This window comes from Gossypium hirsutum, chromosome A09 (genome assembly GCF_007990345.1).
Source record: "Gossypium hirsutum isolate 1008001.06 chromosome A09, Gossypium_hirsutum_v2.1, whole genome shotgun sequence".
Classification (NCBI taxonomy): Eukaryota; Viridiplantae; Streptophyta; class Magnoliopsida; order Malvales; family Malvaceae; genus Gossypium; species Gossypium hirsutum.
In genome coordinates, this window is record NC_053432.1 from 3,353,853 (window position 1) to 3,379,036 (window position 25,184).

Consider the following 25,184-nt stretch of genomic DNA (forward strand, 5'->3'; position numbering starts at 1 on the left):
TGGTAAGTTAATGTGTAATTTCTTTAATAGTTTAAAGAATTTACCAAATTATCCATCCGTGTGGTCTTTCCTTGTCGCATTGGGGTATGGCACATGAGGTTTATACTATTTACTTACCGGTTTCCGCTCACTGTGGTCCACCTCATCCTTACCTTTACTTACCACAATTCTTTGCCTCGATTCAAGTTCAGGTTCAACTAACCCTTCTATTTCTCGAGCAATAATCACATTGAGTTGTTCCCTTAGGTTAGATTTAGTATTACTCAGCAAGCAACCTTGTGGTCGTTTAGAAATTAGTTTGGCAAGTTGGCCTATCTGAGTTTCGAGCCCTTGGATCGACGCTTGTTATTCTTAAGTGCTATTTTGGTATTCTGAAAACGAGTCTTTGACATCGAAATAAATTTCGTTAGCATCTCCTCAAGGTTCGGCTTCTTTTCCTGCTGGTAAGGTGGTTGTTGGAAACCTGGGGGATGTTGTGGCCTTTGATTGTCTTGACCAGCCCACGAGAAATTGGGATGGTTCCTCTAACCTGCATTATAAGTATTACTGTATGGGTTATTTTGAGGTCTGAAATTATTGTTACCCATATATTGAACTTGTTCCTCCTCGATGTTGGGGTTGAAGGATTGATATTCTGTGTGTACTCCTCCTCCATTTGAATTGCACCTCATCACTAGATGTACCTGAGTAAAAGCACACAAACCGTCAATCTTTTTATTTAAAAGTTCTACCTGATTTGATAGCATAGTGGTCGCGTCGAGTCAAACACCGGTTGCTTTTGTCGGCTTTATTCTCATGACTTGCCACTGATAGTTATTCAGTGACATCTCTTCAATAAATTCATAAGTCACTTCAGGTGTTTTGTTATTGATAGTCCCACCAGCAGCTGCGTCGATAAATTTCCTTGTTGAGGGGTTCACACCGTTGAAAAACGTTTGAACCTGCAACCATAAAGGTAACCCATGGTGAGGGCACCTTCTCAATAGATTCTTGTATCTCTCCCATGCATCATAGAGTGTTTCTAGATCCATCTGCACAAAAGAAGAGATATCATTCCTCAATTTAGCTGTTTTAGCTGGCGGAAAATATTTAAGTAAGAATTTTTCGGTTATTTGTTCCTAAGTAGTAATTGACCCTCGTGGTAACGAGTTCAACGACTGTTTAGCTTTGTTCCTCAATAAAAAGGGAAATAACCGAAGGCGAATGGCATCATCAGAAAATCCATTGATTTTAAAAGTGTCACAAAATTCCAGAAAATTTGCCAAATGAGTGTTTGGATCGTCGTCCTACAAACCATCAAACTGAACAAACTGTTGTATCATTTGAATCGTGTTAGGTTTTAGTTCAAAATTATTTGCAGCAATAGTAGGTCTAACTATACTCGATTTGGCTCCTATTAAAGTAGGTTTAGCATAATCATATATAGTGCATGGAGCAGGATTCTGATTTACTGGATCAGCAGCAATCGCAGGAGGTAGCGAATTTTCTTGATTTTCAGCCATCTCTTCGATTGTGGTCGAAATATTGTCCTCTTATTCTTCCTCTGTGTATTTTAGGCTTCGCCTTATTTCTCTTCGGTTTCAGCAAGCTGTGCGATCGATCTTACTATCAAAAAGTAATGGTCCCCACGGGTTTCTTCTAATCATAAACTATAAAAACCTGCCAGAAGGAAAAAGAAAATTTAGTAACAAAAAATCAAAATAAAATTTAAATTAAAATAAAATAAATGGCTAAAGTAATAAAAATTAAGTGTTCCTAATATCTTAGTTCCACAGCAATAGCGCCAAAAACTTGATCGCGTGATGTGATACGTGCAATAAATTTTATAATTTTTTATAATGGATCGCTCCTTGAAAACCAACTAACTATCACGACGAATGCAAGCGCACCTGTCGAACAGTAGTATAGCTTTAGCAAGACTGGATTGTCGAACCCAAAGGAACTAAAAGTACTAGTATTAACTTTCTTTTTATTATCTAGCTTAAAAATTAAGGGTTTTGTTTATCTAAACTAATTAACTAAACTAAGAACGCACAAAAAGAAAATTTGAAATTTTTTTGAGAAAACTGATTGATTAAAACAATACCCAAGGAAAAATCCACCTAGACTTCTCTTGTTATTTGACTCTGAATCAGATGATTTATTCATTTGACTTGATCCATAGAAATTCCTAATTTATATTATTATCTCTCTCGAGACTAACAACGTCTAACCCTAGGTTGATTAATTGAAATCTCTTTCTAATTAACTCCCTAGTGTTGCATTAACTTGATCTATGGATTCCCTTATTAGGTTTCACCCTAATCTGGCAAAATCTTGTCAACCTATCTCTAGGCATGCAATCAACTCCGCTTAATTATGCTAGATCTACTCTTAGATAGGGACTTTTGCTCCCTGAATAAGCACATCAATACTTGAATCAATATCCTGGAATATTAGAGCAAGAATTAAGAACACATAATTAAGAACAAGTCAAATATTTATCAAACAATTCAGAAAATAATAACAAGATCCGTCTTAGGTTTCATTCCCCTTAGGTATTTAAGGGATTTAGTTCATATTTATGAAAGGAAACATCTCAAAAGAATAAAGATAACAAAACATAAAGAAAACCCAAAACTCTTAAAGGAAATTGAAGGGAGATCTTCAGTCTTGAAGATGAATCTGGCTTTTGAGATGGATCAATCAGCTTTCTTTGAGTAATTCCTTGCCTCCTACCCTGTGTCCCCCTTTCAGGTACCTCCTGGGGTGTTTACATAGGCTTTATAATGCTTCAAAACCCTCAAGAGTGGCCTTTTCCAAATAGGACTAGACTTGGGCTCGACAGGGACACGCCCGTGTGAGGTGGCTTAGGCCGTGTTGCAATCTGTTAAATAGACACGAGCGTGTGAACCACTCATGTTAGGAAGTCCAGGCCGTGTTGATTTCCTATATTGACCCATTTTTTTCGTTTTTGGACTGTTTCTCGCTCTTTTTACTCTCCTATGCTCACCTAAATATAAAACATGAAATTAAAGGATTAGGAGCATCGAATTCACCAAATATAAGGAGAAATCATCCATAAATGTGCTTAGCATGGGGTAAAAATATGTATAAATTACAGTTTATCAAATACTCCCACACTTAAGCGTTTGCTTATCCTCAAGAAAATCCTCAACTCACAATTAAGAATTCATTTTTCTTAACTTATAATTCCTGTCAATAATATCTCAGAATAAACCATAAGTAATCATACATTGAGAATTCGACTAGAAGAACATCAAAGTTGAGTATTTTATCACGAAAACATTAGGTTTCTCCTCTCATCTAAGTAATCACCTTTGATTCAAAATATCACATAATTCAACATCCTCACTAAAGATTCACTCAAATCACTCGAGGTGTTTAAAGACAACAAATTAAGCACTCACCAGTCAATATGAAAAGTTATTACCATAAGCTTGCGTGAAAATTAAATTGGTCTTTAGAGGGTTGTAACTTGGCTTTGGTTAGGGGGTGTGGTCACAAGCATTGAAAGAAAATGTTAGAATCGAGATTGAATTGAAAAATTACCTAACTAAAAAAAATACTAAAATTTGATAAATTACATTCCTAATTAGAAGATCCTACAATTGAGCTTTTCTTTATAGAATATGGAATTAAATACTTAAGCTCAAAAACAAAAAGTTACTACTAATATGTAAGTATGTTTTTTTTAGAACAAGTCAAATATTATAGTATTTTGCTAAAAATAAAACATAGCTAAGCAATTTATTCAAATCGAATCTCGACAAAAAATAAGGATAAAATTAATTGAGGGGATTTCAACAATAATGGGTTATGGGTTAATATTGAGGGTAAATCAATGAATGGCTTGTTAGGCTCAAAGGGGTTCACTAAGGGTTAATTATGGAGGTAGGCTTTTATGGAGTGAGTGGGTTAAACCTAGGTGCCTTTATCATCTCAACATATCAAATCAATGGTGTGGTCTTGACATTCATAATCGAAGCAAGTTCTAGAATAACAAATCAATATTGACGCACTCATAGCAATAATAAAAGTGAGCATGAAAGAAATAATAGATACTCTAAAGGCTCAAAATCTCACAAAAATTATGGCTTTTTGATGTTAAACCTATGAATTTCAACTCAAGATAATACCTAAACTTGGGGGAACAACCCAAAAATTTTAATTCTCAAAAATCAACTTATCATGCTTGATTCTCTAATTCATTAAAGTTTAAACAGCCAATGCATAAATGCCTATGTTTTAATTCAAGACATATCAATAAAAATCATAAATTAATCAAAATTCATTCTAATAATGATATGAGAAGATTATTTGAGAATAAGACAGAATTTAGGGATTTTTCTGATAAAAATATAAATGACCCCCCACACTTAAGATGTACATTGTCCTCAATGTACAAAGATATATAATAGTGATATAAATATGATATCGAAAGAGAGGAAGAGAAGTGAAACTGCCCTGAGAGTAAATGAAATCCTTTGATTCGCTAGAGTGAGAATTGAAGATAAAGCTGAAGGAAAGGCATGATTCTGAGGGATAAATGAGAAGACACTACTGTGAAGGAGAGTTAAGGGAAAATTCGATGATTACCATAAAGATATGTAGAGTTTAAAAATATAAAACATGAGTCTTCAAAAATAAGTAGAAATAAAAGTAAAAAATAAAAATAAAAATAAAACGAGTTTGAAAAGAGGCACGGCCGTGTCGCCCAACACTGGTCTCACACGGCCGTGTCACACGCCCGTATGGCTCACATCCAGCCCGTGTTTATTAGAAAATGAGAAATTGCCACACAGCCTGAGGCCACGCCCGTGTGTCTAGGCCTTGGGGTCACATGGTCGTATCGCACGACCGTGCGCGATGTGGTTCGCTTCTCTAATGCTCGTGTATATATGCGCACACCCGTGTTCTTTTGATAGTCTCGACCGAGTGGTGACACGGGCATGTCGCACGCCCGTGTTGATTTCACAGAATTGTCCATAGCCACATCGCACGGTTGTGGCAATGTATTGAATCCCGTGTTGGAGAAAAAATTTTCCTCTATTCGCACATGGCCATACCACACGGCCGTGTCGCATCCCGTGGTATGCACACAGCCGAAGACACGCCCATGTGCCTTACCGTGTAGATTTGGAAAACCTGCGTTTAAGGACCTAGTTAATGATTTAGATGTTAAAAACAAAAGTGTAATGAAATCAACATTGTACGTAAATATTATTATTTACTGCGCAACTGGTTGGTCAAGTATCATGTTAGCTTACTGCGCAACTAAGAGGGTCGTATTGAGGACTAAAGAGGATGATGAGATAGCCATGATTGGAGAGCACCGGAATTATTTAACTCATGTGATTTCTGTACTGGTGGCAGAAAAGTTGGTACGTAAGGGATGTGAGGTGTTCTTGGCTTACGTAAGTATTTCAGATTCTGGGTATTCCTCTATTAAAGACATCAGAATGGTAAAGGATTTTTCGGACGTCTTTCCTGAGGAGCTACCTGGTCTACTTCTGGATCGTGAAGTGGATTTTGGTATTGAGCTCTTACCTAGTACAGTTCTGGTGTCTATCGCTCATTATCAAACGACACCGAAGGAGCTTGTAGAGCTAAAGGCTTAGATTCAGGAGTTATTGGACCGTGGGTTCATCCACCTTAGTGTGTCTCCGTGGGGAGCACCGGTACTATTTGTGAAGAAAAAAGATGGATCCATTCTGATGTGTATCGTTTACCGCCAGCTGAACAAGTTGACCATTAAGAACAAGTACCCCCTTCCGAGAATAGATGATCCGTTTGACCAATTTCAAGGAGCTTCGGTGTTCTCTAAGATTGGCATTCGATCTGGGTATCATCAGTTGAAGGTCAAAGAGGCTGACGTACATAAGACAACATTTAGGACTCGTTATGGTCACTACGAGTTCCTAGTAACACCATTTGGACTGACAATGCACCGAAGCTTTCATGGACTTGATGAACTAAGTATTTTAGCCTTATTTGGATCGGTTTATGGTGGTGTTCATCGATGATATACTGGTGTACTCGAGAACTGAGGATGAGCATGACGAGTACCTTAAAGTTGTTTTGCAGGCTTTGAGAGAGAAGTAGCTCTATGCTAAGTTTAGCAAGTGCAAGTTCTGGCTACGTAAGGTGACGTTTCTGGGACATATGGTTTCTACTGAGGGGTTCGAGTTGATCCTCGAAAGATTGAGGCTGTGTTGGAATGGAAGCAACCTAGGAACATGTCTGAGATTCACAGTTTTTTGGGACTAGCAGGTTATTATCGGTGATTTGTAGAGGGCTTCCCATTGATTGCAGCACCTTTGACTAAGCCGTTACGTAAGGGTGTGCCGTTTAACTGGACTGATATGCAGCAAGAGAGCTCTGAGAAGCTCAAGACTATACTAACTGAGTAACTTGTTCTGATACAGCTGGAGTCTAGAAAAGAGTTCACCATTTACAGTGATGCGTCACACGTCGGCTTGGGATGTATGTTAATGCAGGATGGTAAGGTGGTTGCATATGCATCTCGTCAGCTTAAGACTCATGAGGCAAATTATCCGATGTATGACTTGGAGTTGCCCGTGATAGTTTTCACACTGAAAATCTGGAAGCATTATTTGTATGGTGAAAAGTGTATCATTTACACTTTTCACAAGAGCCTCAAGTATCTCTTTACTTAAAAGGAGCTGAATCTTAGACAGCGTAGATGGATTGAGCTGCTCAAGGATTATAACTGCACCATTGAGTACCACCCTGGCAAGGCCAATGTAGTGGCCGATGCACTGAGCCGTAGAGCTATGACCCATTTAAGGGTGATGTTTGCTCGCCTCAGTTTATTTGATGATGGTAGTCTGTTGGCTGAACTTCAGGTTAAACCAACTTGGATAGATCAGATTAAGGGTAAACAGTTGCAGTAATAAAAACAAAAGACCACATTTAATTTTTTTATTTGGGGTGGCTTCTTATAGCTGATTACAAATTTTTTTATTTCTTTTTTGCTTTCATTTTTTTGCTATTTTTCTTACTGTCTCTATTTGTTGTCCTTGTTTGTCTTGTTTGCAGGTACAGATGCCATAGTTGGTGGCGATGTGGAGGGGCTACGGCACGAGGAGGGTACGGCGCCTGTTCTGCTGAAAAAATGTTTTAGGTCATTTGGGCTTAGGGTTTTTTTGTGTTATTGGGCCACTTGTAAAATTTTGGACCTTTTATTTTATTTATTTGGTTTGGGTTTAGTTTTGTAATTGTGATTTGGGCTCAGGCCAAAATTGCCCTATTACAATATTGTCTACAATTCCAATTGAAGAGATGACTAGTCTTGGCTATCGGAGTTGTTGATTCCATAGGTGGAGACATAGATGTATTCATTGGCAGAATGATACATTGGACTAGGCTTAAGATGAATTAATTATGAATCTATTTGTGAATTAATTCACTTGTGACATTCATAGTGTGATTTACCTAAATCCTGTCACTAACCATGCGTATATAACTCATGTGCTTTGATATAAATGAAGATTTATGCTCTAAAGATGATCGAGTCGATAGCCGGTATGTTGGGTACCTGACTTGTGTATAAAGGTGCTCAAACTTTGGTTAAAACCAAATTAACCGATCGAATCGATCTAATTCGCTTAATCGTTCGGTTAATTGATCTAGTTCGGTTGGAGGTCGGTTAAAGGTTTTTTAGAATTTCGGTTAACGGTTAATTCAGTTCAAAATTGGAAAATTAAATGAATTAACCGAACTTAATAAATAATATTACATATTATATGTATTAGGCTATTACTAGTTCGATTAATTCGGTTCAGTTCGGTTAATTCGATCAAATGAACATTATAAATTTATTTATTTATATGTTTTATACTTGTTTTAACAAAAACAAAACATATAAATTTCGGTTAATTCAGTCGACCAAATTAACTGAAATATTTTGGTTTGGTTCTTTTTTTGAAAAAAATTTAGTTTAGTTAGCGGTTAAAGGATTAAAAAGTTCGATTAATACTAGTTCAGTTCGGTTAACCATTTGAATACTCCTACTTGTGTATGGCATGACTTTACTAACAACAGTGAAATTCATAGCTCAATTAAAGAGTTAACGATATCCTCTCATTGACATTGTGTGGATTGATAAATATGGAATGTAGCATCGGGGTTACTTGTTATCGAACGAGCAATTTATTACAGTTATTTGTTAATAGTAGTCATATTAATCATAAAGAATACAAAATGATAATAATGAGATAAAATATGATATAATTAGAATATATGGGCACATTTCCCAACACATGTATGACATTGCACATTGAAGAAATATTTATATATAATTTTGATATTTATCCCTACTTATTACTATCGATTAATTTTTATGTGTTGTAAATTACATGATATAAAAATAATATAATATAATATATTGTAAACTTAAAAAAATAGGTCAAATCGGGTTGAATTTGGGACTTGAATGTTCAAGCTCGAATCTAGCCCATATTTGCCCAAGCCCATTTTTGGGCATAACATTTTTACCTAAAACCTCCCAAAATCTAAGCCATGAAGATGTCTACTTCCAATATACTAGTTCCAAATATCACGTACATTGCATGTGATTTACGTACTTATTTTTTTAATTTGTTAAATAATATTATTTTACAATTTTAAAATATATATTACTAACTAAGGATTTGTAGAAAGCTGCTTATTGAAGGTCTGCTACCCTAGCACGACTTTGTTTGCCTCTCTGGCATGTTCTTAGGTTTTATTGTTTCTTTTTTTCATAGTCAATTTGACGGCGGCAATTTCATCAATCTCTTTTCTTTCTTCAAGATAGACCTGATTCTTTTATTCATCATCAATTGTAGCAATGGCTGTCTACCAAATCTCCTTTTATTCTTAAAGATAACCCTGGTTTCGTCTGTTCATAGTCTATTTGGGCGGCGGCAGCCTACTAATCTCTCTTCTATCTTCAGTTAATTATTTGTACGTAAATAATATTATTTTAAAATCCTATTAGTTTTGATAAATAATTGAGAGAATAAATAAAGTGTTTTAAAAATAATGAAAATAAAGAACTAGAAATAATCTATAGTAAAATATTAAGTAATTTGATAAAATAATGTTGAATTAATACATACTGCTATTAAAATTAATAATAAAACTTTGAACTAAAATAAAAAAACTATAATATTAAATTGAAATAATAAAAAATAGACATAATATTATATTATCTCATAATCGATTAAAATAAATTTCTATATTTTTCTAGTGTCATTGTTGTTCGAATATGATTCAATATTGTCTCTTCGAAGAACCATTAATTTAATGCTCTATTTAAAAAGCAAATACTTTTAGCTTATTAATGCTAACAATCTTCATTTTTTTACCGTAATTTTTCTTAAATGCTATTTGATTGAATGTGCCTAACCATTGGATGCTATATTTGTAAAGCTAAACTTAAATTTTAATTGATATATAACTCTAAAATTAATTAAGAAATATTTAATAAATAAAATCTTTTTTTCTCCATTTTATGTTTATAATTTTATTCAAATTAAAATTTAATTTTAAGTCAATCTTTCTTTTTTAATTGAGCTACCATATTACTTTACGTCTAATAAACCTAAATTAAATTATAATTAAATTTAAATGTCAATTAATAAATCTAAATTAAATTATAATAATATTTAGATGTGAATACAATTTGTAAATATCACTACTACTTTACGTTTAGATGTAAATTAATAATTTTAAATTAAATTATAATTATATTCAAATATCAATAAAATTTTTAATTATAATATAATATAATATATAAAGGAGGGATCTACTTACACTTGTATAATATCCTTCCATAATTTTTTATTTCATTAATATTTTAACAATTTAACTTTCATATTTCATGCTCAATTTATATAGATTATATATGGCAAGTTTGACATAAATTTAAAAAAAATTAACTATTCGTTTTATGTAAAAAGCTTTCAATCGTTAAATATATATTGATATAGACAATATTTTAGATGGATATGATAGAGATATCAGATCAATTAAAAAATTTATATGCATGACAAGAACAAATATATTAATAAATTCAATGTTAGGATCGTTAAAATATTAATAGTATAAAAAGTTACGAAATTGTGTAAAGTGACTTAAGTTTTACACTAGTGTAATATATATATTATCTAAATATAAATATAGGGTTTAAATATGTCAAAGGTCTATGTACTCTTCTAAAATTTTAAATTTAGTTCCTATACTTTAATTTTGAGATATTGAGTCCCTATACTGTTTTTCTTTAAAAATCTAGATCCCTTCGTCTAATCTTTCTGTTAAAGCTAATGATGCCAAAGGTAAAATAATTTTTTTAGCCCTTAATAATTACAATTTTTTTTGTCAATTTGTTTCTTACCCTTTGAAAGTACATAAAAATTATATATTTTCATATTATAAATAAAAACAGAAAAATTTTAAAAATATATTTAAAAAACAAAAAAATGAAGAATTAAAAAACTCTTTAAATTTAAAAAATAAAAAGGATTTTAAAATATTTAAAAAATTCAAGATTCAATGATATCTAAATTGGATCAGATTGGCGAGTTGTATCATTTGGATCGAGAATCGGTTGGGGTATTGTCCGTGAGAGGTAAAAAATCCGTTGATCCGCAAACCGATATAGATTGGTTGAATTGATAGTTCAATCAATTTTAAATTGGTCTAACCAATTAGTTTCCATAACAACAGGCTAGACTAGTTCAAAACAAATAAATTATTAAAAATATTAAAAAATTATAAAAATCGGTTCAACTACTAGTTCAATTGGTTTTTTTTTTTACCTCAGTTCAATTAGTTTGTACTAGTTCGTGGATTAACTGATTTTTAAAATTTTTAAATTTATTTAGCCTCAAAATTTACAATTTAATTTTGTTAGTTTGGTCCATACCCTTTAAAACTATGTATTTTTTTAAAGTTTTTTAAAATTATTATTATTTTCATATTTTAAACATAAAAAATATAATTTTTTAAAAAAATAAAAAAACTCTTCAAAAATAAAAAAATATTTTTAAAAATATAAAAGATCCCAATATTCAATGTTATCTAAATCGAACCAGATTGATTGGATTAGGAATTAACTGGGGTATCAATTCGGTGAGAGGTAAAGAACTGGACGACCCGTGAATCAGTACAAACTGGTTGAACTAGGCTAAAAAACTAGTTGAACTAGCAGTTGAACCCATTTTTATAATTTATTTTCTTTAAATCGGTTGAATCAATCATTCTAGAAATCAATTAGTTAGATCAGTTTTTTAGCTTGATTCAACTGATCTATACTGGTTCGCATGTCAACTAAGTTTTTATTTCTCACTGGACCAATACCTCAACTAGTTCGACTGGCCAATCGTATTCAATTCAGATAATATTTTTTATGTAGTTTTAAAATGTAATGATTAAATTGACAAAAAATATAATTGTTGAAAGTTAAATAAATTAATTTACTTTTAACATGTTAATTTTAACAGGAAGGTCAATTTTTTTTTAAAATCAAAGTAAAGAGGCTTAATATCTAAAAATTAAAATAGAACTAAATTTTAAATTTTTAAAGACTATAAAGTAACTTTTATATATTTAAGGGTCCGTTTGTTTGGAAGTAAAATATTTTCTCCAGAAAAGCTTTTCAGCCTTTGTAAGTGTTTGTTTGGCTGAAAATATTTTTTCTAATGTAAAATCTTTTACAAAATAAGGTAAATGATGGGTAAGACATTTTCCGAAAAATCTTCCTCCCTTCTTACCATATTCTTTCTCCTTCTTCCATTCTTCATCTTCCTTCTCCTTCTTCATCCAGTTCCCTTCTTCATTCATTCTGTAAGTTTTTTATGCTTTTTATTTTCTGTATTTTAGGCGATGATGTTGATTGCAAAAATGGAAGGAAGTCTTTCGGCTCTATTTCATGCTCAATTTGCCTCGAAACGGTTACTGATAATGGGGATCGGTTGTGGGCTAAGCTTCAATGTGGGCATCAATTTCATTTGGGTAAGTCAAAATTGTCAAGATTCGGAATTGATTTTTGTCAATGAATTTTTTTTTCTAGAACTGGGCTGGAAAGATCTGAGCTCTGGTTTGCTCATTTAATTTATTGGGTGTGTTTAGTTTTGGTTTGATTGATGACGGAAATGAGGAAATCATAAGGATTGAATTATTTTTATAGCTTATGCTATTTTACAAGCTGAAAAATAAAAAATTAGCTTCATTAAACAATGATGATTAATTATATCAGGATCAGTTCAATAAAGCTTTGATATTTCAAATAAGTTGCTCTTTCTTTCTTCTTCATTTTGTTTTTTCCTGTCAATTGCTATGGCTGATTAACTTTAAAATGTAATTAGTTTTTTTTCCTTTCTTAGAGACAATTAGTAACCAGGAATCAAATTAGAAGCTAAAGTTTATATTTGCTTGGATTAGCTATATTATATATTTTGGATGAGCTGCAGCCTGGGAAATGGCTACTAGTAGGGACATTAGTTGAATTTTGAAAGGATTTGAGAGTAGGTTGTATGTTATTTTTGTTGATACAGAGCAATGGTCAAGTCCTTGCCATCAATGAGGTATATTCTCAGTGTTATTCCTTTGATAATCCACTCTGTATCAAGTGATTTATTGTGGGATAATGTATGGAAATTTGAATAAGAAACGCATCCTTTGCATTCTTTTTTTATAGCTAGCGTATGTTGATTAATGTCTGAACCTACTTTGTGTGGGATTGCCAATGCTTAGTGTAGCTACGTAAAATTTAATTTGCTTGGGTCGCTAATTGTGGTGATCTATTGAAAACTCGAAAATTGAAATTTTACTTTAAAATAAACAAGGAGTCGCCACTCATCCTTTTTTATAGGTGTGATCGGACACCTATTAGATCTATTTTTTTTTTGAAAACAAATGAAGGCTGAGTTTGGGTCTACGTTGAAATCCAGAAAAAAAGTAGGGTTCGGGAGTCGATTACGCGCGAGGAAGGTATTAGCACCCTCGCGACGCCCAAAATTGGTATCTCATAAACATGTATTGTTTGGATTTTCAAAAATACAAGTTCAATGTAATATTTAATCATGATTCAATTGAAAGGACAAGAAACTTTAGTTTTTTTCAGTTTTTTGAGAAGGAGATACCGTTTAAACACGAGCCTAAAAATTCCATCCAACATAGCGATGAAACTTACGGCCTAATGTTAAATCGATACATTGCCTCACTTATTAAAAAACAAGAATAAGATTTTCGAAATAATGCTAAGCAAATTGATGTGAAATAAAAATAAATTAAGGAAACAGAAATACATTGAAGCAAATCGCGAGTATGACAGCAATATAAGAAAACAATAACAATACATGCAAGATTAAATATAATAATAGTATCAAATACGAGAAAACAATGAATATACATATATATAAAAAATGATATTAAGAGTATGTACATAATATATGTTTGTACACACCTATATATAAGTAGTAATAATGTTAGAAATATACTATATATATCATTTGAACTATATATGAAATGATAAAAATATATAACTAGCAATGTTAAAGTATATACATAACAATAAATGTTGAAAGATGTATGTACATAGCGTATATAAGAAATATATATATACATAATATATTTAAAATGAACATATACAATATACATATATAATAAAATACATGAATACTATGATATTTTAAAAGAACATATATAAATAATAAGAAAATATTGTAATAAGTACTAAAAAATATCTATATATATACATGTATAATAATGAATAATACGATATACAAAAATAATACTAATAAAAAGTATATATATACGTGTAATGAAATATATGTACTAATATTAATAATAAATATAAATAATATATACATAGTATGGTATGAAAAAAAACATAGATATATAAAGCATAGTACTAAAATATACATATAATATATAAGAATATATCTGTAATAAAGTATTAAAAATTTGTACATGATATATATAATAATATGATGTTAAGAATATACATATGGAATATAATATTAAAAGTATGTAAAAAAATGTATATATATAATATAGTATTAAAATATATGCATAATATATTAAAGAATAATAATGTTATAAACAACTAGTAATAATACTTCATAAATATATATACGTACTAAAAGTATACATAATAATAATATATACATACAAAGTACACTAATATTTAAAAATAATAATAGTAAACATAATATTAATATTAAATAAAATTAATATTACAAATTTAATTTGAGAGCAAAAATGACAAAAAGGACTAAATTCGAATTAAAAGCAAAGTTTTGGGCGAATTTTAAAATAAAAGATAAATCAGAGGATCTATTTGAATGCGCTTGCAAACAGTGGGGGGCCAAAAAAGAAATTTTCCCAAGCCTTTAAAACGCTGCGCTTGGCCAGGGAGTAAATTGAAAAGCGCGAAAAAGTTCAGGGCCAATTCATAAATACATATAAACCTGATTTAAAACATAAAAAATGCGGAAGGACCTATTGCGAAAATAACCCCTAAGAGAAAAAACGTGCGGATCCTTGTCCGGAGCGGGTCGGATCGGGCCGGGTAAGGCTTAAACGACGCTGTTTTGGAGGGCTATAAATAGGCCCATTTTCAGAAAAAAGTCATTTGAAGGGAGAAAAGAAAAAAAAAAGAAGAAAGGAGAGGAAGAGAGAGGAGGGAGAGGGGAAAGGAGAGAGGGGGGCTGCTGGCCGGGGGGCCGGTCACCGGTCGACCGCAGGACCGTCGCCGGCGCCGGCGCCGGCCACCGAAAAGGTAAAACTCAATTTTTTTTTATATTTTACTTGTTTATTTTATTATTTATTATATTTTTATATGTATGAGTAATAAGATAGATATTAAGACAAAATAGAAAAAAAAAGAAATAACCTTAGTTTTTTTTAGCTTCCTACTCTTCGATCTTTGATATTTTCTTTTGCTTTGAACGTTGTTATTGAATCTAAATGCTTATTGGACTGCTACTTTGATTCTGGATTTGAAATGATTTTCTTATTTCTTTGTATTTTCAAAACTGCCGAACTCTCTCTTTTTTACAAGCTTCTTTCGGGTTTTATACCCTTTTACATCTATTTGTTTATTGTTTGCATGTTCTTATCTGATTGCAGGGGATGGCCGGTGCTGGTGGTGGCAGAGCGGGTAGCAGACGTGACCGGTGGTAGAAGCAAGTGGAGGGCAGGTTTGGTTGATTAGGGTTTCTGTTTGGGTTTGGTGGGATTTGGGGTTATTGGGTTAGTGGGTTTGGGTAGCAAATGGGCCAACCGGGTTGAGGTAGTAGTTGGGCTTAATGGGTTATTAATATTTGGGGTTATGTATTTAGGAATGGGTTGGCAAAATTGGGTATGTACACTTAGCTTATTACTCTTCAATTTACATAGGAGATTGTGTTCTTAAGCTCTTTAAATTTGTCTTGAGAGCAGTAGGGAACATAGATAGCTAAGAAATATCTGATTTTAAGGCTTTCTTATCGACTTCGTTTTAGAAAATTACACGTTGTAGCTTATTCATCTTTGTTTTGCTGATTGTGATTGCATTAATGATTTATTTGGTCACATAACTGATTTTAAAAATGCTGTAGTTAGTGATTGCATATTGATCATTTGTACACCCAAGGCAACACAATTTTTGATGCATTCTTTGATATTCTTTTTAATGCCTAGTATCTAAATCAAATTTCTCTGCAGATATTTGATAAGAACCCTACCAAGATCAAGAATTATGGTATATGGTTCCGTTACCAAAGCCGTACTGATTATCATAACATGTACAAGGAATACCGTGACACTATTCTAAACGGAGCTGTTGAATAGATGTACATTGAGATGGCTTCTCGCCACAGAGTCCGGTTCCCATGTATCTAGATTATCAAGACTGCAACCATTCTAGCCAAGCTATGTAAGAGAGATAGCACCAAGTAGCCCAAAATCAAGTTTCCATTAGTGTTCAAGAAGGTAAGGCTGCCTACCAGGAAGCTGAAGACCACTTACAAGGCATCAAAGCCTAACTTGTTTAAGTTTTCTCATTGCAATGAAAAGAGAGTTGATGTGGTTTATAGTTCTAAAATTTTTGGTAGTGAACATCTATCAGTTTGTTGATTGGATATTGTTTTTCATTTGAAAAGCCTAGGCCACATCTGACTGGTTGAAGTTGAATTTTCTTTAATTTACTATCACATTTTGTTTACTCCGATGAGCTGGTTTGCAATGTTTGAACTTTATTGGCCAGGGTTTTTGTTTCTCAAAGGCAACTAGGATGCTTTACTAAAAGAAATTGATGGCTTTATTTCACAAGTTTTCTAATAAATTTGATGGTGTATTATTTTTTGAGACTTGAATTTGGTAATTGATACTATATTGGGGCTTGAATTTATTATTGATCCACTAAGTTAGGCAATTGTTCTTACATTCGGGTTTGAACTAAGCAATTATTTTTGTTTTGTCCAAGTTAAATCCCAAAACATGGTAATGGTTCCTATATAATGGTTTAAAATTTTTTTGTCAACTTTTTTAGAGTACTATAAGAACTTGACAACTTGTACATGCTTGATATTAAATATAAAGTTATTAATATATATAATAAACTCAATTAAACAATAAAAATATAATAAATTTTTAAATATATATTTGTTTAATTTAAAACAACTTTTTTAAAAATTATTTTTAAAAAAATTACTAAATAATAAAAAATATTTTACACAAATTTATTCAAAAACTAAAAAAATAAATCAAATAAAAGGAGTATTTGATTCATGAAACACAAACAAGGGTAAATCAGTAAAAGTCAATCCGGAGGGTCTCACGGCTGAACCATATATTTCATCAGCATCAGATCAATCAAACAACCCCCCCCTTTCTCACAAAACTGACACCCAAATCTCCGCTTCCCTAAAATATATTAATAATTTTCTCGAGAAAATTCCCGCATTTTCTGTAAAAAGAAAAACCTCCCCGTCCTTAGAGAAACCCTAGATGTCAACGTCAAGCCAAACTCAGTTCCGTTATACCCAGACACCATCGAAGGTCCTGCATCTCCGTAATCTCCCATGGGAGTGTACAGAAGAGGAACTCGTTGAGCTTTGTAAACCCTTTGGGAAGATCGTTAACACTAAGTGCAATGTCGGCGCCAATCGGAACCAAGCTTTTGTTGAATTTGTAAGCTTCTAAATCCATCAACGGTTCTTTCTTTTTTTCTTTTTGCTTTATAACTTATGGATTGCTTTGCGTTGGGCGTTGGTCCAAAAAAAAAAAAAGAGAGGTTAATATGTGTTACGGTAAGGGCAATCGACTACTGATTGTTAATTTTCTAGTGTAAATTTCAATGTGTATCTTAGAATTGTAAGCTTATGAGTTCCTTTTTGTGAGACTTTCTTTTTGGCATGTTAAAAATCTGATTTTATTTTTGCTTTTTTATTTTCTATGTAAATTTGATTGTTAATTGCAGAACTGCAAAGTTTTATTTGTTTATTTTTATTTGGTGGTGGATTGGGGTTGGGGGGAATTGATGGTTTCGTTCCATCTTGATGGATTAAGATTAATTGTTTTGTTGGGTCGAGGGTAATCTATCACGGGCTTATGGGAAAAATGTGAATTTTTGGCTTCTATTCTTCTTTTATTAGTGAAAATTTTGATGGTTTAATTCAAATAGTGAATTTAGATAATATTTGAAGGTGAGCAGTGACTGTATTCTCTTAATCGATGATGTTACTTGTATTTTCAGGTAGACTTAAATCAGGCTATTTCAATGGTTTCATACTATGCCTCGTCTTCGGAGCCGGCACAGGTTCGTGGAAAAACGGTATATATTCAATATTCAAACAGACATGAAATTGTCAACAACAAAAGTCCTGGAGATACCCCAGGAAATGTTTTGCTGGTTACCATTGAGGGTGTGGAAGCTAATGATGTGACCATTGAGACAATTCACTTGGTAAGTACTTATTACTGGTGTGTGTCTGTGTCTTCAATTAAATGCTATCTATTGTTGCATCTCTATTATATTGCTACTTAAGGAAAGATTGTCTAAGATTTTTAAAGCTTCTTTATGCTTAAGCTCCAGAATAAGGAACATGTTTGTACGATTAAATGAGGACATCTTGTATTTCTATTTCTAAACGTGGCCTACTTTAGTAGGTCAAAATCTTGTGAAACCTTTGTGGACTTCTGAAGTTAAACATAGCATATGTTGCGGAGTAGCACTTTTACCTACCCCCGTGTTATTTCTTATGTGACTGACGAGGGATACTTGATCTTCTTAAACCCTTTTCTTTTAAGGAATATGATTTTCAATTAGAGAGTTCAGGGCCATTTCTTGTAGATCTCAAATGAACAAACTGTTATCTTTTAATGTTCTTTTACATATAGAGATAGCAGCTTTTGATTGAAATCAGTTGAATCACAGACGGTTATACCCCTTATTTAGATTCCTTTGTTGGAGACAGTTCGGAAATATTGTTATGTACGTCATACTCCTTTCTCTAAGGGTCTATCTTGAGGCCTGTATGCACAGGTGTCATTCTGCACTTATTCTCGTCAATTTGGATTTGCTAACAAAGATTTTTGTCATAATACCAATGTTTGTGATGGTTTTTAATGTTCTTTCTTTTTCTTTTCTATTTATGTTTGTGATATCTGATTGTTTCTGATTTAATTTTGTTTTAGGTATTTTCTGCATTTGGTTTTGTGCATAAAATTGCTACTTTTGAAAAGGCTGCGGGATTCCAAGTGAGATGCTACATTTAGATTTTTAAGCCTTCAGAGATTGCATGTCTTTCAATATCACACTCATTTTTATGACAAATTTTGGTAGGCATTAATCCAATTCACTGATGCTGAAACTGCATCTTCAGCAAGGAATGCCTTGGACGGTAGAAGTATTCCCAGGTATGACTGCTTGTCTCTTCCTTCCAAACATGCCCATTTATTTTCCCCTTTCTCTAGCATCACTTTAAGTCTATCCTTCATATTGATCATACATATACGGTTTGGGAACTGAATAACATTGTCCATTGTGTTGTAATGTTTTATCACGATATTTTGAATGTAGGTACTTGCTTCCAGATCATGTTACTTCTTGTCACCTGCGAATTTCGTATTCTGCACACACTGATCTGAATATCAAGTTTCAGTCTCATCGGAGCAGGTAAAAATGGACCCATAAATATCAAGTTTTGTGCTTATTTAAATTCATCAATGTTTGGTCATGTTCATTCCTGAAATCTCAAGTAGTGTGCCTCCTAAAATTTTCTTTTGCCATCTGATATGTTGCTAATTAATGTGTGTGCTTTTTGTCGTTTAGGGTGTTAGTGAAGCCTGGTAGTCAGCACACAGATGTGTTGCCATGGGCGCTTAGTAATTTTCTTAATCTTTTGAACATGTTTCCATGCATATGCAAATCTCAGTATAGTTGGAAGTTATTTACATGTTGATTGTGGGATTACCGCTTTGTTGGTACCATGAGTGGTGGTCACCCCTTTTTCTGCTTTTATACAAAGATGTTTTTAGTGATGGACTAGAATATTTAAGTGTATCCTCTAATGTGCTAGTACATTTAATATCAATCTGATTTTGTATTTCAATATTGTTTTGTCAAGCTTGTTTAGTGTTTCCTGTTGGGCAGGTTGTATTTGGAGTAGATACTTCCACCAACAGTTTTATGTTTGCATACTATTTAATGAATTAGCTAGTATTTTATAGTATTTTGAAATCATCTATCATGAGGGCAAGGATATTGTAAATTGACATGGGAAGCTACTTGATTGTGGGGAAAGGGCAATATGTAATTAAATTTAATTCTGTTCGATTTAATACTCATTGTTATCATTTGAGTGGCACTTCAAAAAAATGTGATTGTCCTAAATTCTCATGGTACATTTACGGAATTTTTCATCACTTCCATGGAAACATTGACCAAAATGAAGATTTTAGCATCCATAGAGTTGGTTTTAACTAAGCTAGTCTTTAACCGGAATAGCTATGAAAGCTTTTGAGTTGCTCTCTCATATAATTTAAATCAACTCGATGCTCTTATTTGCTTGATCTGCTATTGCTGTTAAACAGGAAGCTGCTGGATTTGAGCCCACAATCTTGTCTTCTATTATATCCATTTGCAATTGCATCACTTCATTACCCTTAAATGCTTTCTATCTTGACCATACAAAAATTTCTATTTGACATTGGTCTTTGCATTTGTACTCTATGTAATGATAATTTTCTGATTTTGTTTGCTCATTTATGTAGGGATTATACCAATCCATACCTTCCTGTCAATCCAACTGCGATGGAGGGACTCATGCAGGTAGTTGTAGCCCTGTCATCTCAAACATTTGAGTTATTTTTTAATATTGGGAATCACTAATATTTTGTAATCTCCAGCCTGTAGTTGGTCCTGATGGAAAAAAGCAAGAACCTCAGAGTAATGTGCTACTTGCTTCAATTGAAAATATGCAGTATGCTGTGACAGTTGATGTTCTTCACTCGGTAAGACATTCTGTTACTTCATTGACTGGAAATACAGGTTTATTGTTTCAAAATTTTCACTTATTTTTGTACTGGTTATTTGTTGAAGGTATTCTCTGCATTTGGCACTGTCCAAAAGATTGCTATATTTGAGAAGAATGGCGGAACACAGGCACTAATTCAATATCCGGGTATGCTTTTGTCATATGATTTTTTTTTTATGTATGTTTTTGACAGTATTTTCAAGGTGTGCACTTAAGCACTAAGGTGCTTAGGCGTAGTCCCAGATGACAAAAGTGCCTTAAACCTTTTTAGGCATAGCACATCTGGTTTGGCTGATAAATAAGGAAAGAAGATTGTTGGATGATAAATAAGTATTAAGTTTCCTACTGTCTTTGGTCCCTTTATCTATTGCCAACTGGCTTTAGCCCCCCCTTCACAGCTGCTCTTCCTAAATGTTTGAAACTAAGACTCTGATAGAAATGTGTGCGGATCAGATCGAAAAGTTTCTAAGTTGCGGATTTGACCTAGGGCTATAGACCGAATCAAAGGAAACTTGGTGTGCAACAACCTGAAATGCACAATAAATCAGTAGAATAATGAATAAAAAAATTCGGCAGCAAATAACAATCGGTTCTTGAATGAATAGCAATCGGTTCTTGAAGGAGATCTGTTCCTGATGGATTCTTGATAACTAATTAAAGAAACTGAGCAGAATTGAAAGAAGAAAATAAAGATGGAAGGTGGTTAATGGCCGAAGGTAGAAGATGGAATAGATGGATAACGACCTAAGAAGCCTTTGAATAAAAAAGATTCAACAAATTTGACCCCATCTGTTCATGTATCAGACCCACAAGTTGAATCTCAACTCTCAAGGTCTATGAGTCTGAGGCATCCCTTGGGGACTGTTGGACATATTTTCTTACAACCTGCAAATTATTATTGCAATGCATGTTCTATTTCGTTGGATTTGGATATTTGATAGGCTTTACTGATGTAGAATTTGTTACATTCAGATGTCACGACTGCAGCTGTCGCCAAAGAATCCTTAGAGGGACACTGCATATATGAGGGTGGCTATTGTAAGCTTCATCTATCATACTCTCGTCATACTGATCTCAATGTAAAGGTATAAATATGTGCTTTTGAGTTAATGTTCATGAGAAAAAGGAAAGAAGAAAAATAAATTAAAGACGTCATTAGAAGATAAGGGGGATCCACTGATCGAAAAAAGATATGAACCCTAATATGTATGCTTCTTGACACTTGATTATGACCCTTACCTGCTAAATTAGTTTTATTATTTGTCTTGACAGATGCGCTGCATGTGATTCTGACTAGTTTCACTTTTTGCCACAGGCTTACAGTGATAAAAGTAGAGATTACACAATCTCAGACCTAAGCTTGCTTGCGACACAAGGTCCAGGTATGCCTGCCACTCCAAATGCTTGGCAGAATCCTCAGAATGCTCCATTATACCCTGGGACTGACTATGCAGCTTCAGCAGCAATGCAAGCTCAACCCTCTGCTGGACAAGTTCCTGCTTGGGATCCAAGTTTACAGGCTAGACCATCATATGGATCAGTGCCTGGGACTGTTCCTGGTCAAGCATATCAAGCGTCTGCAGTCCCTACATACATGAATGCTGCGCCACCTGCTGGTTCATCACCCCTTTCCCAACCTGGTGCAACTTCCATGAGAATGCCACCTCCAGGTGGTGCACCACTGCTAGGTCAGCCTCCCTATTATGGTCAATGATTCCTTTCCCGAGTTCCAAATGAATTGAAATTGGATCTCTTGGTGCGCAATCTCTGACCCTTTATGATTTAAGTTAAATTGTTTGTTGGTTTGGAAGTGTTTTTGTTTTCCTCAATCCATCTCCATCACTGATGTAAAAGGAGCTTAAATTCAAAATGATTGGGTAGAAATCTATGTGCAAGACATGCTTTTATATTCTCCTGCAGCCATTTTTTGCCTTCAGATCTCTTTCTAATTTGTATGAATTTTGAAAGATGATGGTCCCTCCAAGTGCAGCCATGATCCTGGTATTCCATTAGACTCTTATTTCCCGTGTGTGCTTTAAGGTTTTACAAATCTGGTGACACCAGTTCTTGTTAGAACAATTACATGTCTGCTGTTTAACAGATAAATAGACTGGAGCTGGTGTTTCGAGTTTGACAGCCCCTTCATTGCCCTTGCATGCTAAGAGAATGTGATGTCAGAAGTAAAATGAAAGATAATAAGTTTTTTTAAGGGATTAAACTTAAAATTACACATTCAATGTATAATTTGATATTTTTGTTTGTGTAATTATATACATGAAATTTTGATTGCGGTTTAAATGTATATATAAAAATTTGATTTTGATTTAATTATACACATTTAAGGAAAAAAATATATTTTTCATATTAGATAAATACAATTATTTGTGCATGTAATATGAAAACGTGAAATGGTGTTATATTAATAGTGATTTGTGTAATTGAGTCAAACAAGAAATTTATATATATCATAATGCATTTGATTAAAGTTAATGTATAGTAAGTTAATGTATAGTAAGTTAATGTATAGTTTTGAAATTTAATTTTTTATTTAAAATAAAAGGAATTAAATAAAATTTGTTTATTGGAAAATTTAATAATAATTTTTGAAGTTTAAATTATAATAAAGGATTAATTGACAAATTACACCTTAAGCTATTTTTTTTTTTGTTTGAAGTGTAGTTAAAATATTTTAAGTTGCCCGAAGCAAAAAAACTCATTGATGGTGCCACATTAGCAGTTATTTTCTAATTTTGTAATTATATTAATATTAAAAAATAAAAATATTTTCCCTCTCCCCACCTTCACTGTCCTTCACGACTTCCTCCGCCTCCACCGCTCTTCCTTCCCTCTCCTCTACCGTCCCGGCTACCTCTCACCCTGATCCTCTGGGTCCATATGTAAGCACTGCAATGCGAGAGCAGCAGCTGCCTATGCTCCTTTCTTAAGAGTACTGTCCCCCCAACCTCGTGTCCATTATCCTTAGCATTTTCATGTTGTCACTTAGGAAGGCTTTTGCACACTTACACTAGTGTTTCTTCCCACAAACCAGCTTGTTGCCTTGGTCATCATCCATTACCCGTCGTCCCGAAAGTAAATCTAATAATACGACACCAAAGTTATACACATAACTCTTTGGGGTCAGGCGACCTGCAAACTAGTCCGTTAGTCGGATCGACACTCCTCACTCGAAACCATATACTAAACAAACAAGTTCAAGAAAACAAAGATCCCATCAATGATTATATCAATGCACCAAGATGATGGTGTTTCCCAATACTAGTTCAAGAACACTAGAGGGTCGGATTTGGGGGGGGGGGGGAGGAGTGGAGCGCCATGGTGGAGGGAGGGAAATATTTTTTATTTTTTAATATTAATATAATTATTGTCAATTAATATAGTATAAATATAAAATCAGAAAATAAGTGTTGATATTACACAATATAATTGATCAATGGGTTTTCTCGACGGTGTTAAGATTTAGGGTGAAATTATTTAAATACCATTTCTGACAAAAAAAAAATCAAGTTAGAAAATGTGGTACCATTTAAGGCTTAATTCACAAATTAAGTCTTTAATAAATAAATAAATTGATTTTGGTCCAAACTTACGTAAAAGCAAAAGTCCTTTCTTAACAAATTTTACGTATTGCATTAATTATTTTGCTTCGAGCTCATGTAAATGTATTCAGCTATAGGGAAAATGAGTACTAAACAAAAAGTTTATTTTTATTTAGCAAACCTATTTCAACTTCTTTAAAAAAAAAAAACTTATTTTTAATTTTAAAACTGAAATTAAAAGTAAAAAAATTAATTTAATATTTTTGAGAAGCAAAATTTGAGAAAAGTATGCTACATGGTCTGGTCCACCCTGTTGAATTCAGTCTCCATTGTACAATATGTCATACATGTGGAAATTTTGAGTTCTTTTGAGGTTGATGTTTGACATAAAAATTATAGTGTAATTTCATCATGTCTGAATTCACATAACAACCAATTGAGGCTCTTTCCTTCTGTCTTCACCTTACTGATCAACTACCCCAGCCATTTAAGACATTAACTCTTGTCAATTATGAAATCTTATCTTTAATGTCTCAACATCACTGATTTAATTTTCGATTCTTCATAATCTAAACATAAATTTAAATGAGATTTGATTCCTATACAATGAGTAGTTAACTTCTAATCTTTAATTTTGTGATTATTTTCTCAAATTCTTTTTTATGTGATGTTAGAAATTTTTGAACAAATTTCTCATTTAGTAAAACACAAATTTTATTAATTTTAACAATTTTCAATTGTATTATTATTAACAAAAGTTAATTTCTTAACAACAGACACATGTTTTAATCTATTTATTAGTTAAATAATATTTATTTTAAGTGAAAACAAATTAATGCATTTATCATAAAATTAATATATAAGTAAATTACAAATAAATTTTAAGTATAAGCAGTATTTAAATTAAATTTTAGTATTTAAAATATATAAAAAGGTAATTTTGTTTCCAAGATTAATTTTAACTTTCAAATTACACGAGATAGTTTATTATTTTCCAATAGTAATTATTATTAACAAGAGTATTTATTATTAATAAACATGTAATTTAATCTATTTTTTAAAAATAATATCTATTAAATTTAAAATAAATTAATAA

General features: G+C 32.7%; 2 protein-coding genes, 2 long non-coding RNA genes and 1 other non-coding gene across 10 annotated transcripts; all 5 read left to right on the top strand.

Annotated features, from left to right (window-relative positions):
- Nucleotides 1-957: 957 nt before the first annotated feature.
- On the top strand, nucleotides 958-1,064 carry LOC121207323 (small nucleolar RNA R71). Its single transcript, XR_005902413.1, has one exon. It is a non-coding gene; the product is annotated as a small nucleolar RNA R71 (small nucleolar RNA).
- Nucleotides 1,065-5,717: 4,653 nt separating this feature from the next.
- LOC107889851 (uncharacterized) lies at nucleotides 5,718-7,147 on the top strand. Its single transcript, XM_016814398.1, has 3 exons — nucleotides 5,718-5,979; nucleotides 6,295-6,409; nucleotides 7,063-7,147. Exons 1-3 carry the CDS (start codon nucleotides 5,718-5,720, stop codon nucleotides 7,145-7,147), a joined length of 462 nt encoding a protein of 153 aa, XP_016669887.1.
- Nucleotides 7,148-11,645: 4,498 nt separating this feature from the next.
- On the top strand, nucleotides 11,646-12,703 carry LOC107888582 (uncharacterized). Its single transcript, XR_001681409.2, has 2 exons — nucleotides 11,646-11,743; nucleotides 11,890-12,703. It is a non-coding gene; the product is annotated as an uncharacterized lncRNA (long non-coding RNA).
- A 1,981-nt stretch (nucleotides 12,704-14,684) lies between these two features.
- On the top strand, nucleotides 14,685-16,216 carry LOC107888581 (uncharacterized). The gene is made up of 3 exons (XR_001681408.2): nucleotides 14,685-14,791; nucleotides 15,142-15,373; nucleotides 15,718-16,216. It is a non-coding gene; the product is annotated as an uncharacterized lncRNA (long non-coding RNA).
- Nucleotides 16,217-16,790: 574 nt separating this feature from the next.
- On the top strand, nucleotides 16,791-22,440 carry LOC107888583 (polypyrimidine tract-binding protein homolog 1). 6 transcript variants are annotated; one of them, XM_016812747.2, is made up of 11 exons: nucleotides 16,856-17,184; nucleotides 17,750-17,959; nucleotides 18,691-18,753; nucleotides 18,839-18,912; nucleotides 19,076-19,171; nucleotides 20,269-20,329; nucleotides 20,404-20,508; nucleotides 20,597-20,678; nucleotides 21,504-21,616; nucleotides 21,847-21,913; nucleotides 21,995-22,440. In XM_016812747.2, the coding sequence occupies exons 1-11, from the start codon at nucleotides 17,002-17,004 to the stop codon at nucleotides 22,243-22,245; spliced, it is 1,305 nt and encodes a 434-aa protein (XP_016668236.1). In that variant the 5' UTR covers nucleotides 16,856-17,001; the 3' UTR covers nucleotides 22,246-22,440. The 6 variants fall into 6 exon arrangements, 5 of the variants coding, with proteins under 5 accessions (XP_016668234.1, XP_016668236.1, XP_040933582.1 ...); XM_041077648.1 differs by having other exon boundaries at nucleotides 20,269-20,326; XM_016812745.2 differs by having other exon boundaries at nucleotides 16,791-17,184; nucleotides 20,269-20,326; nucleotides 21,847-22,440.
- The last annotated feature ends 2,744 nt before the right edge of the window (nucleotides 22,441-25,184 follow it).

Coding starts and splice junctions, on each gene's coding strand:
- LOC107889851 (XM_016814398.1), top strand. CDS start 5,718: ATGTGTATCGTTTACCGCCAGCTGAACAAGTTGACCATTAAGAACAAG. Junction 5,980..6,294: donor TCATGGACTTGATGAACTAA/GTATTTTAGCCT, acceptor GGTGATTTGTAG/AGGGCTTCCCATTGATTGCA. Junction 6,410..7,062: donor CTCAAGACTATACTAACTGA/GTAACTTGTTCT, acceptor TCTTGTTTGCAG/GTACAGATGCCATAGTTGGT.
- LOC107888583 (XM_016812744.2), top strand. CDS start 17,002: ATGTCAACGTCAAGCCAAACTCAGTTCCGTTATACCCAGACACCATCG. Junction 17,185..17,749: donor ACCAAGCTTTTGTTGAATTT/GTAAGCTTCTAA, acceptor TTGTATTTTCAG/GTAGACTTAAATCAGGCTAT. Junction 20,330..20,403: donor TGGAGGGACTCATGCAGGTA/GTTGTAGCCCTG, acceptor TGTAATCTCCAG/CCTGTAGTTGGTCCTGATGG.